General features: G+C 38.6%; 1 protein-coding gene across 9 annotated transcripts in view; it reads left to right on the top strand.

Annotated features, from left to right (window-relative positions):
• The window catches only part of MBNL3 (muscleblind like splicing regulator 3), a 126943-nt gene that overhangs the window by 90500 nt on the left and 17283 nt on the right, over window positions 1-19160 (top strand). For all 9 annotated transcript variants that reach the window (XM_079911766.1, XM_079911765.1, XM_079911767.1 and 6 more), the window contains 3 exons: window positions 4112-4276; window positions 17087-17278; window positions 18472-18708. In XM_079911766.1, coding sequence (XP_079767892.1) covers window positions 4112-4276; window positions 17087-17278; window positions 18472-18708 — 594 coding nt within the window. The remainder of the gene's footprint in view (window positions 1-4111; window positions 4277-17086; window positions 17279-18471; window positions 18709-19160) is intronic.

Genomic DNA, 19160 nt, shown 5'->3' with positions numbered 1-19160 from the left:
GACTCCGTATCACAGTGAAAAACCCAATGAGGCCAAAGGAAATGGAAAAGGAGTGAAATTGAGGCAAGCCTAAATGAGCTTGCACTCTAATCTCTTCAATGCTTTAATTTTGTGTGTCTGTGGAGGGGAGGGAGAGAGGTTTACACATCTTGACCAGCCTTAGCTGCTATTTTTAGGATAGAGCCAGCTCTACCAGTGGATGGCAATTTTCACAGGTACGACATTTAGAGTCGTTTATGACATGGTGTCCTACTTTGCACTGAGCACATGGCAACTCTGAACCTGTGGGTCTAGAAGGAGGGCTTGGACAACATTGACTTGGCTTGGGAAACACAATGGGTGATTTTTTTCAGCGCAAGATGGTTTCTGGGCTGTTATAGACCTGATGTGATAGGGATAGGTGGCCCATTCAAGAGTGCTTAGCTGGCCTCAGGAAAACATTGGAACCTTTCTACTCCATAGTCTCTGGTTTTCCAAAGGACAAAAACAATAAGTGATTACATACTGTGCTGGGCAGATCCCTCCTCAGCCTCCACCCCATCCCATTCATACTTGCTTACCAAAGCCTTAATCCCCTCCAAGGACTAAAAGCAAATGTTAGCAAACGTCAAGAGCAAAGTTTGCCACCCTCTCCTCAGCTCCAATGAAAGTATTTTGGCCTGTAATTAAGTTTGGGCACCTTGAAGAATTAATACAGGGGAGATTTGTTATCACCAAGTGTTGCGCATATAAATATATTATCCTGAGTCCTAAAGTCGTTTTGAAAAAACTTGAGGGGCTTGGCTTTCTTTTGAAATATTGTGTTCCACAGATAATGTTGATGTTAAATTATTTGTTCTCATCTATTGTTTGGAGAGAAAATGCAGGTTGCTTTTTTTTCTTTATAAGCTTTCTTTAACATAAGAAGCAGTCTCTGGTAAGGTAGTGTTTCTGTGCATTTGCATTGTTATAGAATTAAATGATGGATTCTGTCATTCAAAAGAGAATGCTTTATAAATCAAGTAAAATCTCATAACTAAGATGAATAAGTTTTTTAAAATCTTATGCTGCCTCATATTCCATACTTTAGTTTTATAACCTAACTTGATGTAATTTTTAAAGTGTAATTTTTTTTCTATTTCTGTGTACCATTTTTGATTTGTAAAAATGTCATTAGTTTCCCAAGAAAAAGCTTAAGAAAAGTTATTATATATAAAGGACAGTAACATAACAGCACAAAGGCAGGTAGCAATTCTTTATCTGTAGATTGGCAGGAAATGTGCCAAATACACCATGTTCTCTCACTCCCTTCCATTCTCCTCTCCTCTCTGATGACATTCAGTGTAAATGACGTTAAAATTCTAAACTGTAACAAATGGCAAAAATCCTAAGGTATTCCTTTTCCTTTTTTTTTTTTAACTGATCTATTGTTTGGAATTCCTGAATGTAAGAGAGAGTCCTCATCTAATTTTGGGGGCGCAGGGAGTGGGTTACAAATTGTGTTCTGTTTAAATGTTTATGGTTGTGTTTGCCACTTGTCTGGGAAAGCTATCAAGGTGGGTTTGTGATCCTAAGGCAATCCTGCTCAGCAGGTGCCTGGTTTCTTTTTTCAGGGCTGCTATGCAACTGTCCCAAAGCCTGGGAATTGGAGCAATGGCCCTAAATGCTAGTAGGCAGCAAGAGGAAAGATAGTCTAAGGAGAAGGAAGGTCAGGACTAACTTGCTTAGACCTGGTTAGGGGGCAGGATTTCCAAATGCAGCTGCAGGTAGTGATAAAAAAGACCTGAAATTCAGAAGAGGGGTCAGAGGTAGAGATAGAGATTTAAGATCTGAGCAATTGCAGTGAGAGATGAAATTTTACCAGCACTTCATTTCTCCAGGGGAAAGAGATTAAGGAGGAGAGCAGAGGATTTAGGACTGTACCTTGGGGAAATCTTTAATGTTAGGGTGTGGGAGGAAAAGAGAAACGCCGGAAGTATAAACTACCATGCTTGGCCCTGGAAGCCACCAAGTGTCACTACTTCCCCTGAGCTGTTAATTCTGAACCAGATAATCCCAGTTATACTGGGTAGAGGGTGGAGAATCTGGGAACTAAAATCCTTGTGACTATCTTTGCTTTGATGCAGGTTGTAGTAGGTGTAAAAAGAAGCTTATGGGGCTTCCCTGGTGGCACAGTGGTTGAGAGTCCGCCTGCCGATGCAGGGGACACGGGTTCGTGCCCCGGTCCGGGAAGATCCCACGTGCCGCGGAGCGGCTGGGCCCGTGAGCCATGGCCGCTGAGCCTGTGCGTCCGGAGCCTGTGCTCCACAACGGGAGAGGCCACAACAGTGAGAGGCCCGCGTAACGCAAAAAACAAACAAAAAAAAGAAGCTTATGTTTTCTCTTAGGGGGGACATTACTGGGGGGAACCCTCCATTACCGCAATTTTTAGCACATATAAGGATTTCCTTATAGTCCTTATATGTACTAAAATTATGTAGCTGTTTCCTAGGCTACTTAATGAGTTCAGGAAGACTGGGTTCATACCACCCTCAACTCTTACTACCAAGAAATTCTTCCTTTTCCAGGATTTCCAGAGAAATATAAAAACACATTGAAACTAGGGTATTATTTGATTTTATAAATAATTTGATTAAAAATCTGATCAAACTGAGAAACAACAGGACAAGCCTGATGGAAAACAATAGTGGCTTCCTTGACTTCTCAAGCTATGTTTTAAGTTATACTCAGCTTCCTGCCAGGGGAGATAAAATAAAAGAGCCACCTCGTCCCACTGATCTGATATTTAAAAGAGCAGTTGCAGTGCATCTGGTTTTGCTTTATAGGTAACTCTCTAAAATTTTGAAGGACACACCTTGATGCTCAGTGAAATTATAGGAATGCTTGGATAACAAGATAACTAAATATGGAGAAGTGATTACATAATCCGTTAAGGCATCATAAATAGGGAAAATTCGTAGCATGTGTTGAAAACACTTGATGAACTAACTGACTTTCTCCTGGGAATTCGGGTGGCCTAGCAACTTGCGCTCTTGGGTTCAAAAAAAAGTTGCCTTTTTTTCCCACCCCTCCCTCCAGTAAGCTCACGCACTATGAAGGATCTTAGCAACTGTGGGAAAAAGAATGGCTTGCAGTTGTGCTTATCTTAAAAGGATTATGGCAGACCTAGTAATCCAAATGAGAGAATCATTAGCTGCTTTGCCCAGTGCTCAAGAGTTAAACAAACACAACAGGTCACATTTGAGAATGTGATAAATACCTGTTCAGTGACATCCTTTGCTACCACATAGTCAACACCATAATTATCAGCCATATCAGCATTTAGGTAATACCAAACGCACGTTTGGTTCCACAGGACTGACATATGATCCTGTCTGGAAGTGCTTAAACCATCCATAAAACATTCGAATACCGGACACTCCCAAGTACACTTTGGTCTCAATTATCCAAGTGATCCAGGGCCAGTGCCTCCGGAATCTACAGAACAGCATAGCCCCAAGGTAGAGATTTATTCTTTGATTAACAAAATATCAGTGGATTTCAGGATGTTTCTCACATTGTATGGATTCAGGAAAAAACTTGAGAGCCAAAATTGTCCAGAATAATGGATCTAAAAGTTTTAAGATACATTTATGTGTATATATGTAACATTTTCCCTCCATTTTCCTGATTGTATATGTAGATCCACACCCTAAATCATATTTAACATGCATGATGTCTCACGTTGGGAAATTTTTATATAAATCTGTAATGTTATGATGATACACTATTCCTAATGTTTTATATTTTAAACGTAAGTTGATGCGTATCAAAGTAGAGCAGAGCAAAGTGGCTAAGAGAATAAGTTCTGGAATCAGACTAGACTAACTGGGTTTTAGTTCTGGTTTTGTCACATGTTAGCTGTGCAAGCTTCTCTCAGTCTCAGTTTCCTCACCTGGAAGATGAAGATTATGAGAGTATCAGTCTTAGCGGCCTTGTATGAAGACTGAATGCATTCATTCAAGTAAAGTACTTATGACATATACATAAGTACATCACATATGCTAAGAGATTAATAAACTTTTCTTATTTTCTTAGCCACACCAGATTTTTAGAAATATTAATGTAAATTCATCTAATCCTTCATTTTCAGGGTCGGTGTGCTAGAGAGAACTGCAAGTACCTTCACCCTCCTCCGCATTTAAAAACGCAGCTGGAAATTAATGGACGGAACAATCTGATTCAACAAAAGACTGCTGCAGCCATGTTTGCCCAGCAGATGCAGTTTATGCTCCAAAATGGTCAAATGCCATCACTTGTAAGTCACGGTGCTGCTTTTTCAAAATTGCATATGTATGTCTTTTATTTTTTAAGGATATATATCTACATTGGAATAACCTTGCAGGGCCTTTGGGAAGTTAGTCACCAAAGTATTGAGGATGCAGGCTGATAGGTAATTGACACTACAAAGCTGCTGTGCACATGAAGGGAGCAATCGGGTGCGTTGGATTTAAAACCTGGGTTGCAGGAACCATGAATGTAGTTTATAGAAGAATATTAATAAAGGAGCAGGGACATTTTAAGAGGAGGAAGAGGTTTGATGATTATTACATATAACCCTTTTAATTTTAGGATATTAATTCAAACAAATTTCCTTGCTCTCTGATGGTAGTTTTGTTGTGACTTTTTAATAGACTTTTTATTTTAAAATAATTTTAGATTTAAAGAAAAGTTGCAAACATAGTACAGAGAGTTCCCATATTACCCCTCACCTGGTTTCCCCCACTGTTAATATCTTATATTTCCATGGTATATTTGTCAAAACTAAGGAACTGACATTTACACATTACTATTAACTGAACTCCAGACTTTATTCAGACTTCACCAGATTTTCCATTAGTGTACCCTTTCTGTTCCAGTGTCCAATCCAGGATACCACAGTGCATTTATTTGAATCCTGTCTCCCCTCTCTCCTCTGGTCTGTGACCATTTCTCAGTCTTTCCCTGTTTCCCATGACCTTGACAGTCTTGAGGAATACTGGCCAGGTAGTTGATGGGGGTTTTAACTTAATCTAGCCACAGTTTCCCTTTGCTGAAATTAATAATATTTTGGCGTCATTCTAGACCAATGTCTAGTATTTGTGTGGATCAGTGAGTTTAAATGGATCACCCAAAAAGTAATTTTGTCCTACGGAGAATTCATCTTGTCCTGATACCTTAAAATATAAAGTTGTAGTTTGGTCTTAGAGTTTTAAGGGGGAATTGAAAACTGTCCCTGTCTACTGAGTTCTTCCAGGTCTCAAATTTAGTTCCGTGGTGTCTCATTCTAATTCCAGCTGGCCTGTTTCCTTTTAACCATTATCCGGATACTAATTTGAAAGGCTTATGTTTTCTTTTTTGTAACCCACTTCATTGGTGACTATATAATGAACACACTGAAAACTGAAAGATGTATATAGTATTTAGATGCAACAAAAATGTGGGAATAGGTCAATCTGCTCTCAGCAAAGTGTATCTCATTAGAAAGTTGTTTCTCAGAATTCAAGGACATCTGTATAGATAGGGCACTCCTTAATTGGTACATCTTTATAGATAATGCAAAAAACAGGTGCTTGAGGCATTGACAAGTCACTAAAATTTTGTACCATGATACTCTTTCCAGAATGTCTAGAAAATTTTAAGTAGCATAAATAGATTTCATGTTTTACGCTATTCATTTGCCAAAAACATTTGCCTTGGAATTCAGTGCTGATTAATTACATTGATAAATTCGTTCCCAGAAGGTCACCAGTGAGCTCCCTGGAGTTCCCCTTTGATCTTTAGTAATACTTTACATGGTTGAACTCCTTCAAACTCTGTCCTTAGCTTTCAAACACTGAAGTATTTCAGTTTGTCCTTACTCCTGAAGGGATAAGGAAGAGAAAGTGTTCTAGATATTGAGAATAGTATGAACAAAGCCACAGAGAAATGAATATGCTTGGTGAGTCCAGAAAATGTGAGTAGATGGGGAATAAAGCAAGGGAGCCTTTAACCCACCATTACTACTCTTGGCCTCTTGTGGGATGTCCCAGTTTCAGACTGAGCAAAGAATAGGAGCCAGATTTTATCACACACCTGAGCCCAGCATTTCCTATACAGCTGGAGCATATATTTTTTCATAGGTCAAGGGACATCAGTCAACTACCCTATTTCAGGGAATCATAGAGCAAGGGCCTGGGGTAAAATAGGGGTAAAGACAGAAGGCAGACTATTCATCTTCCCTTCAGCCTCCAGTCAAGTATCTCCATGCCAAGTCTCAACCCTTCATGCATTATTGATTAGGGAGTGGCTTTTTAGAGTCCAGTGAGAGATTCATTGAGTTTTTCAGCCTCTTGTGCTTTCTAATTTGATCCTCCGTGCTTTCTATAACAGAATACATTTCCCTTTTTTCTTCAATGAGGGTAATTTCAGGCTGCAGAATATGACTGATATGACTCACAGGAATACAATTTATTTTATAGCATATTACAAGACACAAGACATTGCTTAGAAGACCCCAGGGAACAATTGGAAATTGCTTTTCTACCTTGTAGATTATTTAACAGTAGCTGTTGTGATGTGATAAACTGATAAAAGATTGATTTCTGTAGTTACTATGTGTACAAAAAGCTAACCTCGAGATGTTTGATATGATCTTCTTTTGTGGTCTAGAAAGCTGCCTGTGGGCATGTTGTAATTGAGCTAGTGTGAGCAATTTTAAGTGACATTTACCAGTCTGACTTGAAAGAACTGTTCTTTATTATGGATCTTGATTTTACTATGGAAGCAACGTATAATTTTACTTCATTTCCTTGGTACCTACTCTCCCCAAACAACTCTCTATCCCTTCTAACCGCACCCCGCTCCCGCCCTGATCATCTGATTCTTTTCTCTAAAATATTCAAGCTTTTGTTTAAATTTCCAGTCCTGCTGTTTGTCTGGCTGCATATTAAGACCCATTTGGTATCACTGCCTTGAACCTCAGGTCTTCCCACAAAGCACACTTTGATCTGTTTCTAGGATAACAGAAGAGCACATCTGCTTTTGGAAAATTGAGTCTGTTTTGCTTATTATAAGCCCCCAGATAAAGGGAACGTCAACCTAAATGTAGCTAGAGAACAGATTCTGTTCAGTGTGACTGAGCAATGAATAATAGCCACACCTAGTCAATTCGGGTAGAATGCTTGCTGTAGCAGGCAAGTTTGTTCACTGTATCTAACAGGTCTAAATTGACATTTGCACGTATAAAATTCCACCTCAGAAAGCTCTTGTTAGCTTTATTGAGGAAGTTTAGCAAGTGAGGCAAAGGGTGTGACTCCCTAGTATTTTTCAGTGCAGTTTAAGAGAGATAGTTGCTGATGTTCACAGCAAAAAATTGTACAATTAAGAACTCCCGTTGGCATAATTAAGAGGCAGACACGAGCACTGGAGAAGAATTTTAGGGCAAGCAGACACATTGGATTCCAACTCTCAAGCAAAGCTAATGTTTCAAAATTTCAGGTCTTCTTTTCACAACTTGGCATCTTCATTACAGAAAGAAATTTCCAAGGAAGGATTCTCACTGCTGGATGTAATATATGCATGTAAAAGGTGGATATGATGTTAGAAGGCTATTAAAAATATTTTTGGCTCAGACATTTTGTATAATCTAGACCTGTCTATATCTAGTAAATTCCTTTTGCTTCTCTGTTTGAATGTGATGATTCACGTAGAACCAGTTCTTTACACGCAGGTAAACTTGACCCAGTCGGGTGTATTCACCTGATGATTCATACAGAGATTACTGGATCATCCATCACGGTGTGCCAAGTCCTCCGGTCTGCTGTATGCTTTTCATGACTTGCATTCCTGTGGCCAAGTCATGGTGTTCCAAAGCACAGAGGCTATAAACACGGGACTTCAGTCTTTTTCTTTATCACAGATAGAATCATCTCATGTCTGTCTGGACCCTCCCCACCTTTTTGCATCATTTTTACAATTCTATTTACCAAATATATTTCTAAGAAACAAGCTTATATGTCTGTCTGACATTAATATAGTAAGGAATGAAGGTGATGTGACACTTCAGGACCAAATGGGGAAAAATAGGAAGTTGCAGTAGATAAGAGGAAGGGAGATATACTAATTAGTGAATAATTTCAGTATTTTTAGGCTCCCGTGTTTTGAACGTTTTTCTTCTTTAATTAAATAGGACCTCTAAGATATTATATTACTCTATGCAACTTTGGACCGGGACAGATTTAAGTGAATAGAAGTAAAATTGCAAAATATTTATTTACTTTTTAACTTTTGAAAATATTAAATGATTTTGTAGTTAAAGATGAAAGGATAATATCCTTCCCTCACCAAGACACATTCTACATTTTGCATATTCATCCAGAGTTATAGTTTTTCTAGCTCACATAAATTAGTTTGATTGACTGAAGTATATATGCTATCTCCCTGTTGTCAGGGCTCTTCTATTAAAAAATTATCATTAAAAAGGTGAGCAAGACATTTTGTAGATTTAATGGAAAAGGAAATTCTATCCATTTTCCAGATTACCAGTCTCATGGACAATACAGAAATTACAGTGAATTTTAATGAAGATTCTTCAGTGAGTCTCTCAGTTTACCTACTCATGAAACGATGAATGACAACCTTTACGTCTTTCATCTCAATGTGGTGACATTCGGTGTTTTGTAAAGTGATTTTTGCAAAATGTTCAAGTCAGTGGACGACGGGCATTATGTAATTATAAGATTAATATGCTCTTAATATAATTGTGACTGTCATTATCATGAGCAGATCATATCACAGGAGTGTTTGGAGTGATACCATGCTAAAAGCCCAAAGTTTTATCAAGATTTTACTAAGTTTCCTAAAAAATTAGAAAAGATTTTACTTTTAGATGTAGCAACTGAGACCTAATATTATGTATTTGTTCCACAAATTGTTCCCAGGTGTAGGCTTACCTTGAGGTTAGTGAAGGCTCAGGGCCCCTCATTAGCGTGGTGTCATGCCAGGGCCCCGGGAGGAGGCGTAGCAATGTGTTCACAGTGTGTTTGTAAAATTTGCCAAAGATATTTGTGTATCCTTTGTTCTGAAGGCCTAAACTTGGGGCCCCACAGATCCTGGATTCACTCCTGATTGCAATTACTTGTCCAAAGTAGAGTAGTTATTCAGGTCCTTTCCCGAGGCTGTGCATGTCACACAGCTTAAAGCTCCTTTTAGAGTAAAGCAAAATAAATCACACCAGCTGGAGGTTTGCTGCCTTGCCCCACTCGGCTTAATAGACAATGTGAAATCTGTTTTTTTAAAAAGTGAAATGAAAATGCTGTACTTTTGCTGTCAAACAGAGGGCATTTGTACATGATATCTTTACAGTGCGCAGTTTCTTTGATAGTGAGGAATCTCAACACTCTCCCTTTATCCTCCCTCATATATTCCCAGGAGATAAATTAAAATGTAATCTCCTCTCAGCCCATTTTGTGTCCTCCTCTGGATCTGGTTAGGTCGGTTGGTGAGAGGCTGGTGCTAATGAGACCATGTGGGCCCGTTAGCTTTCCTGCTTGCGGTCACAGTCTAAGCTCCAGCAGCTACCTCAGCATGGCTTGCCGTTCATCACCGGTGAGATGAAGGCAGGGAAGTTGGGAGGATCTGCGAAAATCGTTTTCCCTGACGGAGGATAAAAAATCACAACAGCAACGAGAAACAAAGCCAATGCTTGGCAATCTCACCTAGAGAGGATGATATTTTTTTTCTTATCACCATCCTCTTGCTCAGATCAGTAGAGTTCAGTGGTTTGTCACTGAGAGGGCCATCAGGAGACCTAGTGTGAAAAAAATGTGGTTGCCCTCCCCACCTGATAATAATCTTTCCCCCAACTAATCCTAATCTGCCATAATAATCTTTATAGATGTACTAAATATTATTTGAAAACCTTCTTCACCTAGTCTCCCCTCTTAAACCGTTCTGTGGATATCAGAAACATTAGCAATTCAATCGTCCCCTGGCACCACACATTTTGTAATAAGAAGTTGCATATTTCAGTCTGTAGTATCACTAAACCGTTTTTTTTCCAGACTCTTTATTGGATACCTTTTGATACTGATGATTTAGCCACTCCAATTAAAAACTGCCACGCATACATATGTGTGGGTGTGCGTACGTGCATGTGCACATGCATGTGTATGTGTTATACAGTACCCTGTGCTTCTAATACTGTTTAGCATTTCAAAAGACCGTTTGGGAGTGGCCTTCTGCTTAAAGTTTTCCGAGATAGAGACCAAAACTGATGGATGTTTCAATCTCTCTGCCACTAACTTTCGATCCCTGAGTGTTTCTTTTGTTTGGTGATTTTTGATTCGGATTTTTCTAACTGGTAAACCTAAAAGTAATCAATGGCTTAGGAATCCCTTTTGACTCAATTCACTGAATATTTCTTGAGCATCTACTCTGTGCCAGGCATTTATAAGAGTAAGAGATGGATTAAAAGGTGAATTAGAAATAGTCTCTACCCTCTAGGAATATATGATCTAACAGTAGTGAAATGGTGGATTAATGTTTTCGTGATCCCCATCGTTTCTGCTTTGTACCTGATCCTCCGTATTTTTATAGCTTTGGGCTTTCTTTTTTCCTCCGTAGAGTATTTTTAGATTAGCCATGCAAGGTTTCGTTTTAGTTTGTGTTGTTGTTTTGGTGGCGGTGGTGGTGGTGCTTTGTTGAACCTCTGATAATTATAACCCTTTGCATCCATTTATCCTGGATTTGCACTGAGATGTCTCTAGTCTCCAGGCTTCCTGTGGGTTCTTTGCTTTTCTCAGCTCTTGCCATTTCCCCCTCCCCCCAAACCCTTCCTTTTTTCATACCCGTTGTTAAAATTGGGTAACCACTTGATTTTTTAAGTACTTTTTCTTTCCTAGTGGTATACTAAAGTTAATTGAATTGTCACTGTTATTACATAGTGATTCACCAACAAATAATTTTTAGGGCAGTTCTTGTTCACGTCTCAGGAGCAAAGTTAAAATCCCCTCACCCATCTGAGGAAGAAGTCATTTACCCTTCTGCCAGATCCTTACCTCTAGGAATCAGCTGTGGATTATAATTCCTGACCTGCTCTGCAGCTTCTCCCACCACCTACAGGCAGATCCAAACCATGACTTGTTCCCTCTTTCTTGTGATACTTTACACCTTTTATACGCACAATAATCTATCGACCCTTCCCCTACCTGTCTTCCTTCAATGCTCCCCCTTATTTGGAGACTTCCATGATTAGTAAGGTCAGAAAAGCCAGGTCTAGGTGAAGATAACTATTCACTTGGACCCTTGAATGTATTTGTTTTTCTTCACTCTCTCTTGGGCCACAGTGACTTATTCATTAACAAGTGTGATTAGTACATAAACACCACTATCGGCTTGCATCTGTTTATAAAGTTCACTCTCAATTATTGAGGGACCAATTAACTAGTCTGGAGGTTATGTGGGCCTCCTGCAGTGTGCCTTTTGGCCACTGCAGTCCCCCTAGAACAACGCTCAGAGAATGTGGAGATGACCAAGCAAAAACTGTGAAACAAAAACGATTCAGTTGTGCTCCTCGTCGTCAACAGCTAGTAAAGTCTGATGGAAACAAAAATGATACATTTCATTGTACTTTGGGATTATCTAAGGATAGAAGTATGCATGGTGACTGGGGAAAGGGGCTTCCTTTTGTACTGTATAAATGCTTGTAAATGAGTAATAAAATTAAGGTCTTATGAGTGATAAAGTTAAGAGTGCTATTTTTCTGGTATTAAAATCAAGTCAACAAATTGTTACCAAATGTTTACCATCCTATAAAAGAAAATGTTTAGTCGTCCACCTTTAGACAGGAATTTAGAGAGAGGAGACCTCAATTATGATGTTGACTTCAGGCCAGGATCAGCCTAAGAGACTTAAGTGTCTTGCATTCATCCAACAATAATTGTAACTGACCTTGGATAGTATTCAAGTAACTACAAATAGATCTAGGCTGTGGGGAGATACAGAGATGGATTTAGCATAACATTTCATTTTTTTCTTTATACTAGCTTGAGGAATAACTCATTTTAAGTAATAAATCAGTGTTACTAAGATGTATATGTGAACTAGACATATTTATTTGAGGCATCATTTTTCACTGAGCTGTATTATTATTCAGAGGTGCTTCAGAATCCTTTAAGGCCAAAATGTGGTGGCTCCTAAAATTTTACCTTTACAGGAGTCCATCTATCTCCCCATTCTTAGTCACTGAGTAGTTATTGTTTTATAAACAAATAGTTAAGAACATGAATTTTACTAACTATGTAAAAGAACATTTTAGTGAATACTTTAGTATCTGTTTGTAAAGTTTAACTTCTTCAGCTTATGGAATCTTGCTACAAGTATTAAATTCACACCAATAGATTTTTATATAATTAGTGCTTTACTTCAGAAATTGATGGAGTGCTTTATTTTTTGGAATCCTTTAGAATGAGGGTCAGCAAAATTTTCTCTAAATGACTAATAAAAGTATTTGAGGATTTGTGGGAAAGAAACAAAGTTGAGGATATTATGTAGGTACTTCTGTAACAAGAGAGAAAACAGATATCCACACTTTTTGTTATATAGGTCTACGAGTGAGTGCAGTGGAATTTATTTATGGACACTGAAACACGAATTGCATGTAATTTTCATGTGTTATGAAATATTACTTATCTTGTACCTTTTTTCAACCATTTAAAAAGGTAGAGAATAACAAATGCTGGAGAGGGTGTGGAAAAAAAGGGAACCCTCCTACACTGTTGGTGGGAATGTAAATTGGTACAACCGCTATGGAGAACAGTATGGAGGTTCCTCAAAAGACTACAAAATAGAGTTGCTATATGATCCATCAATCCCACTCCTGGGCATATATCCAGACAAAACTATAATTTGGAAAGATACGTGCACCCCTATGTTCATAGCAGCATTATTTACAATAGCCAAGACATGGAAACAATCTAAATGTCCATCAATGGATGAATGGATAAAGAAGATGTGGTATATGTATACAATGGAATATTACTCAGCCATAAAAAAGAATGAATTAATGCCATTTGCAGCAACATGGATGGACCTAGAGATTATCATACTAAGTAAAGTAAGTCAGAAAGAGAAAGACAAATACCATATGATATCACTTATATGTGGAATCTAAAATGTGACACAAATGAACTTATCTACAAAACAGAGACAGACTCACAGACATAGAGAACAGACTTGTGGTTGCCAGGGGGGAGGGGTGGGGGGGTTGAATTGGGAGTTTGGGACTAGCAGTTGCAAACTAATACGTATAGAATGCGTAAACAACAAGGTCCTACTGTATAGCACAGGGAACTATATTTAATATCCTATAATAAACCATAATGGAAAAGAATATGAAAAAGTAGTATATGTGTGTGTGTGTGTGTGTGTGTGTGTGTGTGTGTGTGTATATATATATATATATATATATATATACTGAATCACTTTGCTGTACACCAGAAACTAACACAACATTGTATATCAACTATAATTCAAATAAAATTTAAAAAAAAATAAAATAAAAATGTAGAAACCACTCTTACCATTCTGGCCATACAAAAACAGGGCAGGCTGGATTTGGTTCAGGAGATGTGGTTTGCCAACCGTTACCCTAGAACACAAGCTCTTAAACAGTAAGTCGTCCATAACCCCACACCAGGGGTGAGTTTCATGAGGTCCTTGAACTTCTTGAGATCACATGCAGTTTATGCACATATGAATTTTTCCGTGGACAGGGTCTACAGCTCTCATCAGACTCTCAGAGAAGTTCAGGACTCGAAAAAGATTAGGTGCCTCTGTTCTAAAGGCAATTCACCAAATTTTAGAAAGCATTTCCTAAGGCCCTGATAGTTCCTAGGTACTGTGCAAGTAACTGGTAGCCCGCGGGAATTCCTACCCTAGCAGCTAATACTGCAAGAGACATTGAGGGTAAATAATTGTCTAGGTGATCGTTTTATTCATATAGTCAGTTGTCGCCATCATTCGTGTTGGTTTTATAAGTCTCAGAGAAAGATGAAAATCCATACCCCCTGTTCTAGGAGGGAAAGTTTTCTCATATTTTCAAATATTTAGGAAATAATTTAGGTTTGAGTGAATATCTGAAACATATTTAAGTGCCCAGACCATTCAGGTTGTAAATAGAAATCAGATTCAACCTGTTAGGAACCTTTTTCTTTAATATTAAGATTACCCCACTAATTGGTTCATGTTAGCTCAACTGACATCAAAGGCTGCAATACAGGTATAGGAAGGATTAAAGTCGCTTATTAAAATTGAATGTGTGAACTTGCAGGCTGCCTGATATAACAGGTGGCTGTTAACTAAAGCTAAGCCCTTGAATGTTCACATTCATGAAAATGGAGTGGTTACCCTGGGGCAGAGGTGGTGGTGAGAAACAGAAATGTCCATTTGAAAATAAATAAGAAACTCAGGAGTTCCTCCCTGTGCCCGAGGGTTGGGAATAAAAAAAACCTGCTTCTTCTCAATAAACAGAGTTATAGAATGAAGTTTATACCAAGGAGGAAAATGGTTATAAAATCTACAATACTAACTTTAAAACCCAAACATGGCACAGTATAACCTTACAAACCCTAAACTTTTTCAGCAAGTCCCTTGCACTATTTATATAGACTTTTCATTTTCAGCTTGTTTTCATACAATTGGAACATATAACAAACATGAGAGGGTTAAAACATATTCTAAAGAAAGCAGAAGTTAACCAGGAAATTTCCCCCAAAAAAGGAAGGAAAAAATACAGAAGTTCAGAGCTATTATAAATAGGAAGCATTGCTTACACGTACATTATTCTTAAATATTATTGATCGGTTATTTATTAGTGACTAATGATTTTTTAATCTGGAAAATTCACTCACCTGCAAGTTTTCCTTTTAATTCAATAGTTTTCATTCCATGAGAAGTATGACATGTCCCTATTCCCTGTTACATCACAGCGCTAGTTAGGCTGGGTCAGCCCTTGGCTTTTGTCCTCAAACCTTAAAGCACCTCCCTGACTGCCCCATCATCTTTCCTGCCACCTGACGTCACCCCTTTCCTCTTAAAGCTCTTGGCCACCATGCCTTCTCTGCTTAACCCTGGTGAGTCTTGCCAGTTTGGGGAGGAGGGGGCATGCTCTTTCTGCCCTTCCAAATTTGCCAGTTAGCTAATGATAAACTCATCTAAGGTAAAGTGCTAATGGGGAAGTCCTTCCTTCCAAGCTGAATGTTGTTTGTAACGGGTTTCACGGAGAAGGCTGTGCTATTGAAAGTTTCAAGTCCGACTAGGGTGTGGCGCCATGAATATAGATCGCCCCCCACTTCACACTCAATAGACTTCTATTCTGCCTGCATTTAGAGCTGTTCCTATTAATGTGATTTAGCAGAAGGTGTGGGCATAGCTTGGCAGTGCAACAGATTATTGTTTTAGTGAAAGAAATAAAAAGAAAGCAAGAAAGAACAATGCTATTAGTAATACATGAGACATCACCATTTGCATGACAATGCGCTACCTACCTTATTAAGTCACTATTAGAAATGTACTATATTTAACCATGATTTGTTATTCATTCATTAAAATGCTTACATTATTTTTAAATTATGTCATTGATTATATCAGTCATTCACTATATATTGGGTACTATAGGGGAGACAAGAGAACTATCAAAGAAATTATGACCACATTGAGAAGAAAAGACACCCACATAGGGAACAAACTGGAAAACAGCACAGTAAAGTGATAAATTATGTGTTACAGATAATAAAGGCAGTACATATATGAAACTCTTTGAGATCAGGACTACCTAGAGGGGTGGGATAGGGAGGGTGGGAGGGAGACGCAAGAGGGAGGATATATGGGGATATATGTATATGTACAGCTGATTCACTTTGTTATACAGCAGAAACTAACACAACAATGTAAAGCAATTATACTCCAATAAAGATGTCAAAAAAAAAGAAAAACCAAACATTTGACTAAAAGTTTTCAATAATTTCCATTTAGATTAAGTGAGAATTAATAACAAAACTGTGTATCATCTAGAGTGAAGTGTTTATAACTATGCTGTGTTACCATACATTATATGTATTTGTCAGTTCAGAATTTATTTTCAATTAGCCTAAATTAGTTTTTTGTTGTCTCCATAAAGGTTGAGTATTTATGGAGATTAACATTTTTTGTGATGTTTACAATAAGATTTGAGTCAAATAAAATAACCTGTTAATAAAAAAAAATAGAAAAACCAGTAAGATTCCTTTGCATTTCCAAGACTTTTCTTTACAAGTTATACTCTAGTGTATGTACCTTATAATCCTGTTATCTCTTCCTGCCTAATAGGGATTCTCGTAGCATGTTCAGGGCCCCCTTTTTAATTGTGCACATCATCTGATCCCTCAGATAAAGACAAGGCTAGGCAAGTCAGATTCATTTGTAAAATAAGACCTCTAAAAAAAATGACCGTACTAATTTCATTTTAGATAGACAGCAAGAAGCTCTTACAGTTCTCACTTTTCAAAATCTACCCCTTTCTTCCTGCCTTCTTGCTTTCTTCCTTAATTGATAGTGGGCCAAGAAGCAAGTGTTTGGTAGGGCAGTTGGGAACCATGGTAGGACCAGCAGCTTTGGAGCCAAGCAGTACTGCGAGGAAGGGGAAGGGAAGGAAGAGGGTGGCATGAAGGGGGAGAACCTGAAGTCTGTGTGCAAAGGCCATGCTTGTGTGAGGAGATAAGGCAGATTGCCCACGTATTTGATATCGTTGGTGACATGGTTTTTAGGTAAAAATGGAAGTGCTAGAGAAAACACATTTGGAACAGACTCCATCAGTGGGATTTAATTTACTTATGACTTAAAATTATGTGGCTTGGCTTATCAGCTTACCAATAAATTTGTTACTCAAAGAGATTTGTGGTTTTAAAAGGAACTCCTCCTTTATGGGAATTAGTATGAGACTAAAAATAAAGCAGAAAATACAATGGTAACTTTTGATATGACTTGAGCTTTTTGAAAGAATGCTTCCTTGTGTAATAATAGGAATATTCTATTGATCTCTAACACCTTTTTTTCTCTTTTAATCATACAGACTTCTTTTCCTGTGACTCCATCCCTGGCAGCTAATCCTGCCATGGCTTTCAATCCCTACTTACCTCATCCTGGGATGGGCCTGGTCCCTGCCGAACTTTTACCAAATGCACCTGTGCTGATTTCTGGAAACCCGCCTCTCCCACTGCCAGGAGCTCCTGGTCCAAAACCGATGCGTTCAGATAAACTGGAGGTATTTGTGTAGAAATATATAAATCCCTATGGGGTAGATATTAACCTTATGCATAAACATTCTTAGAGCCCAATGTTTTCAATGCTTTAAATAAGTACATCCGAATTTTAAGCTTATGGAATATAACTTCAGAGAAATGTTAGACATTTTATTACTGCAATTTTACCCTGTTATGAAGTGCACGGTTGTATAGTAGGTCAAACAATGTCTTAGTGTACCCAGCTGCAGACTGTGTATCTCCTTTGCTATGGCACAGAAAGTCTGGTGGGAATGCTCCTTTCAGCCAGGCTCCAGCTTTGCAGAGTGGGATTACTGTATTCGTTGATGAGTCTCTACTTGCTAGAATAATCAAAAAGTCAGCTCCATTGGCAGCTCCTTAAATGCCTTGCCATGTATTGAACTGGAATCTGTGCATGTCCTTTAGTCATGGTCCACAAGTCTGCTTGTAAAAAGCACATTGCCGGACTTCCCTGGTAGCGCAGTGGTTAAGAATCTGCCTGCCAATGCAGGGGACACGGTTTGAGCCCTGGTCCAGGAAGATCCCACGTGCTGTGGAGCAACTAAGCCTGTGCACCACAACTACTGAGCCTGCACTCTAGAGCCCGCGAGCCACAACTACTGAGCCTGTGTGCCACAACTACTGAAGCCCGCGCACCTAGAGCCCGTGCTCCGTAACAAGAGAAGCCACCGTAATGAGAAGCCCGCGCACCGCAATGAAGAGTAGTCCCCGCTAGCCACAACTAGAGAAAGCCCCCGCGCAGCAACAAAGACCCAATGCAGCCAAAAATAAATAAATAAATTTTAAAAAAAAAGAAAGCACATTGCTGTGTAATAAAGACACATCTTGGAGCTTAACAAAATAACCCCCTCTTGCAAACTTAGCTAATTACACTTTAGGCTGTGTATCAAGTGGAGGATTAAAAACTGGTTTTCAACAATACTTGCATTTCAACGTAAGGAAAGCAGACAAACTTTTCCTTTGGGAAGATTGGAGTTTTTCTTCCTCGGAATAGAAATTTTGTTTAGGTTTACATCTCATAGTGAATATGGCTCGACATTATCCTTCAGCTTTTAGAATTTTTCCTAAATAGACGACAAAAGAATGTATACTGTTGCTCTTATACATTCACTGGCAAAATAAATAAAAGCTAATCACCTTCCAAGCGTCAATGTGATTTTTTTTTTTCTTTAAGGTTTGCCGTGAATTTCAGCGTGGAAATTGTACCCGTGGTGAGAACGATTGCCGCTATGCTCACCCTACTGATGTTTCCATGATTGAGGCAAGTGATAATACCGTGACCATCTGCATGGATTATATCAAAGGTCGATGCTCCCGGGAGAAATGCAAGTACTTTCATCCTCCTGCGCACTTGCAAGCCAGACTCAAGGCTGCTCATCACCAGATGAACCATTCAGCTGCCACTGCCATGGTAAGAACAGGCCAGGACTCGTCGACTGTTTGGGGATAAATGATTCTTATATCCCTCAATTTGTCTAATATCCTGGAACCATGATCTTGGATAGTCATGAGGGGACCTTAAAATGAATTGCCCAGGTTATAAGCTGGAAAAGAGAGAACCTATTTATTCTAGTTCACTAAAATTTTCTAAAGATAACTATTTAAAATCTTTCCTAATGATTTTAACTTACTGTGCTTTTTCTCCCATTTTTTAAGAAAGAGTAAATTATACAACTTAAACAGTAAATTATTTTGGAGTGGTTTTTATAGCCTAACTAACCTTAATATCGTAAAAAGGCAGAAAGTTGCCTTTCTGCCCCGTGAGCCACCTAGATGGTCACTTTGCTGGTAACATCCTTAATGCCTTTCACAAACAGAGGACTTGGAGGATGGGGTGGAAAATAGGTTCTAATTTCCCAAAGG

This window comes from Stenella coeruleoalba (assembly GCF_951394435.1).
Source record: "Stenella coeruleoalba genome assembly, chromosome: X".
In the NCBI taxonomy this organism is placed as follows: domain Eukaryota; kingdom Metazoa; phylum Chordata; class Mammalia; order Artiodactyla; family Delphinidae; genus Stenella; species Stenella coeruleoalba.
The sequence above is the reverse complement of the archived record's forward strand: the minus strand, read 5'-3'. Positions and strand labels throughout refer to the sequence as shown.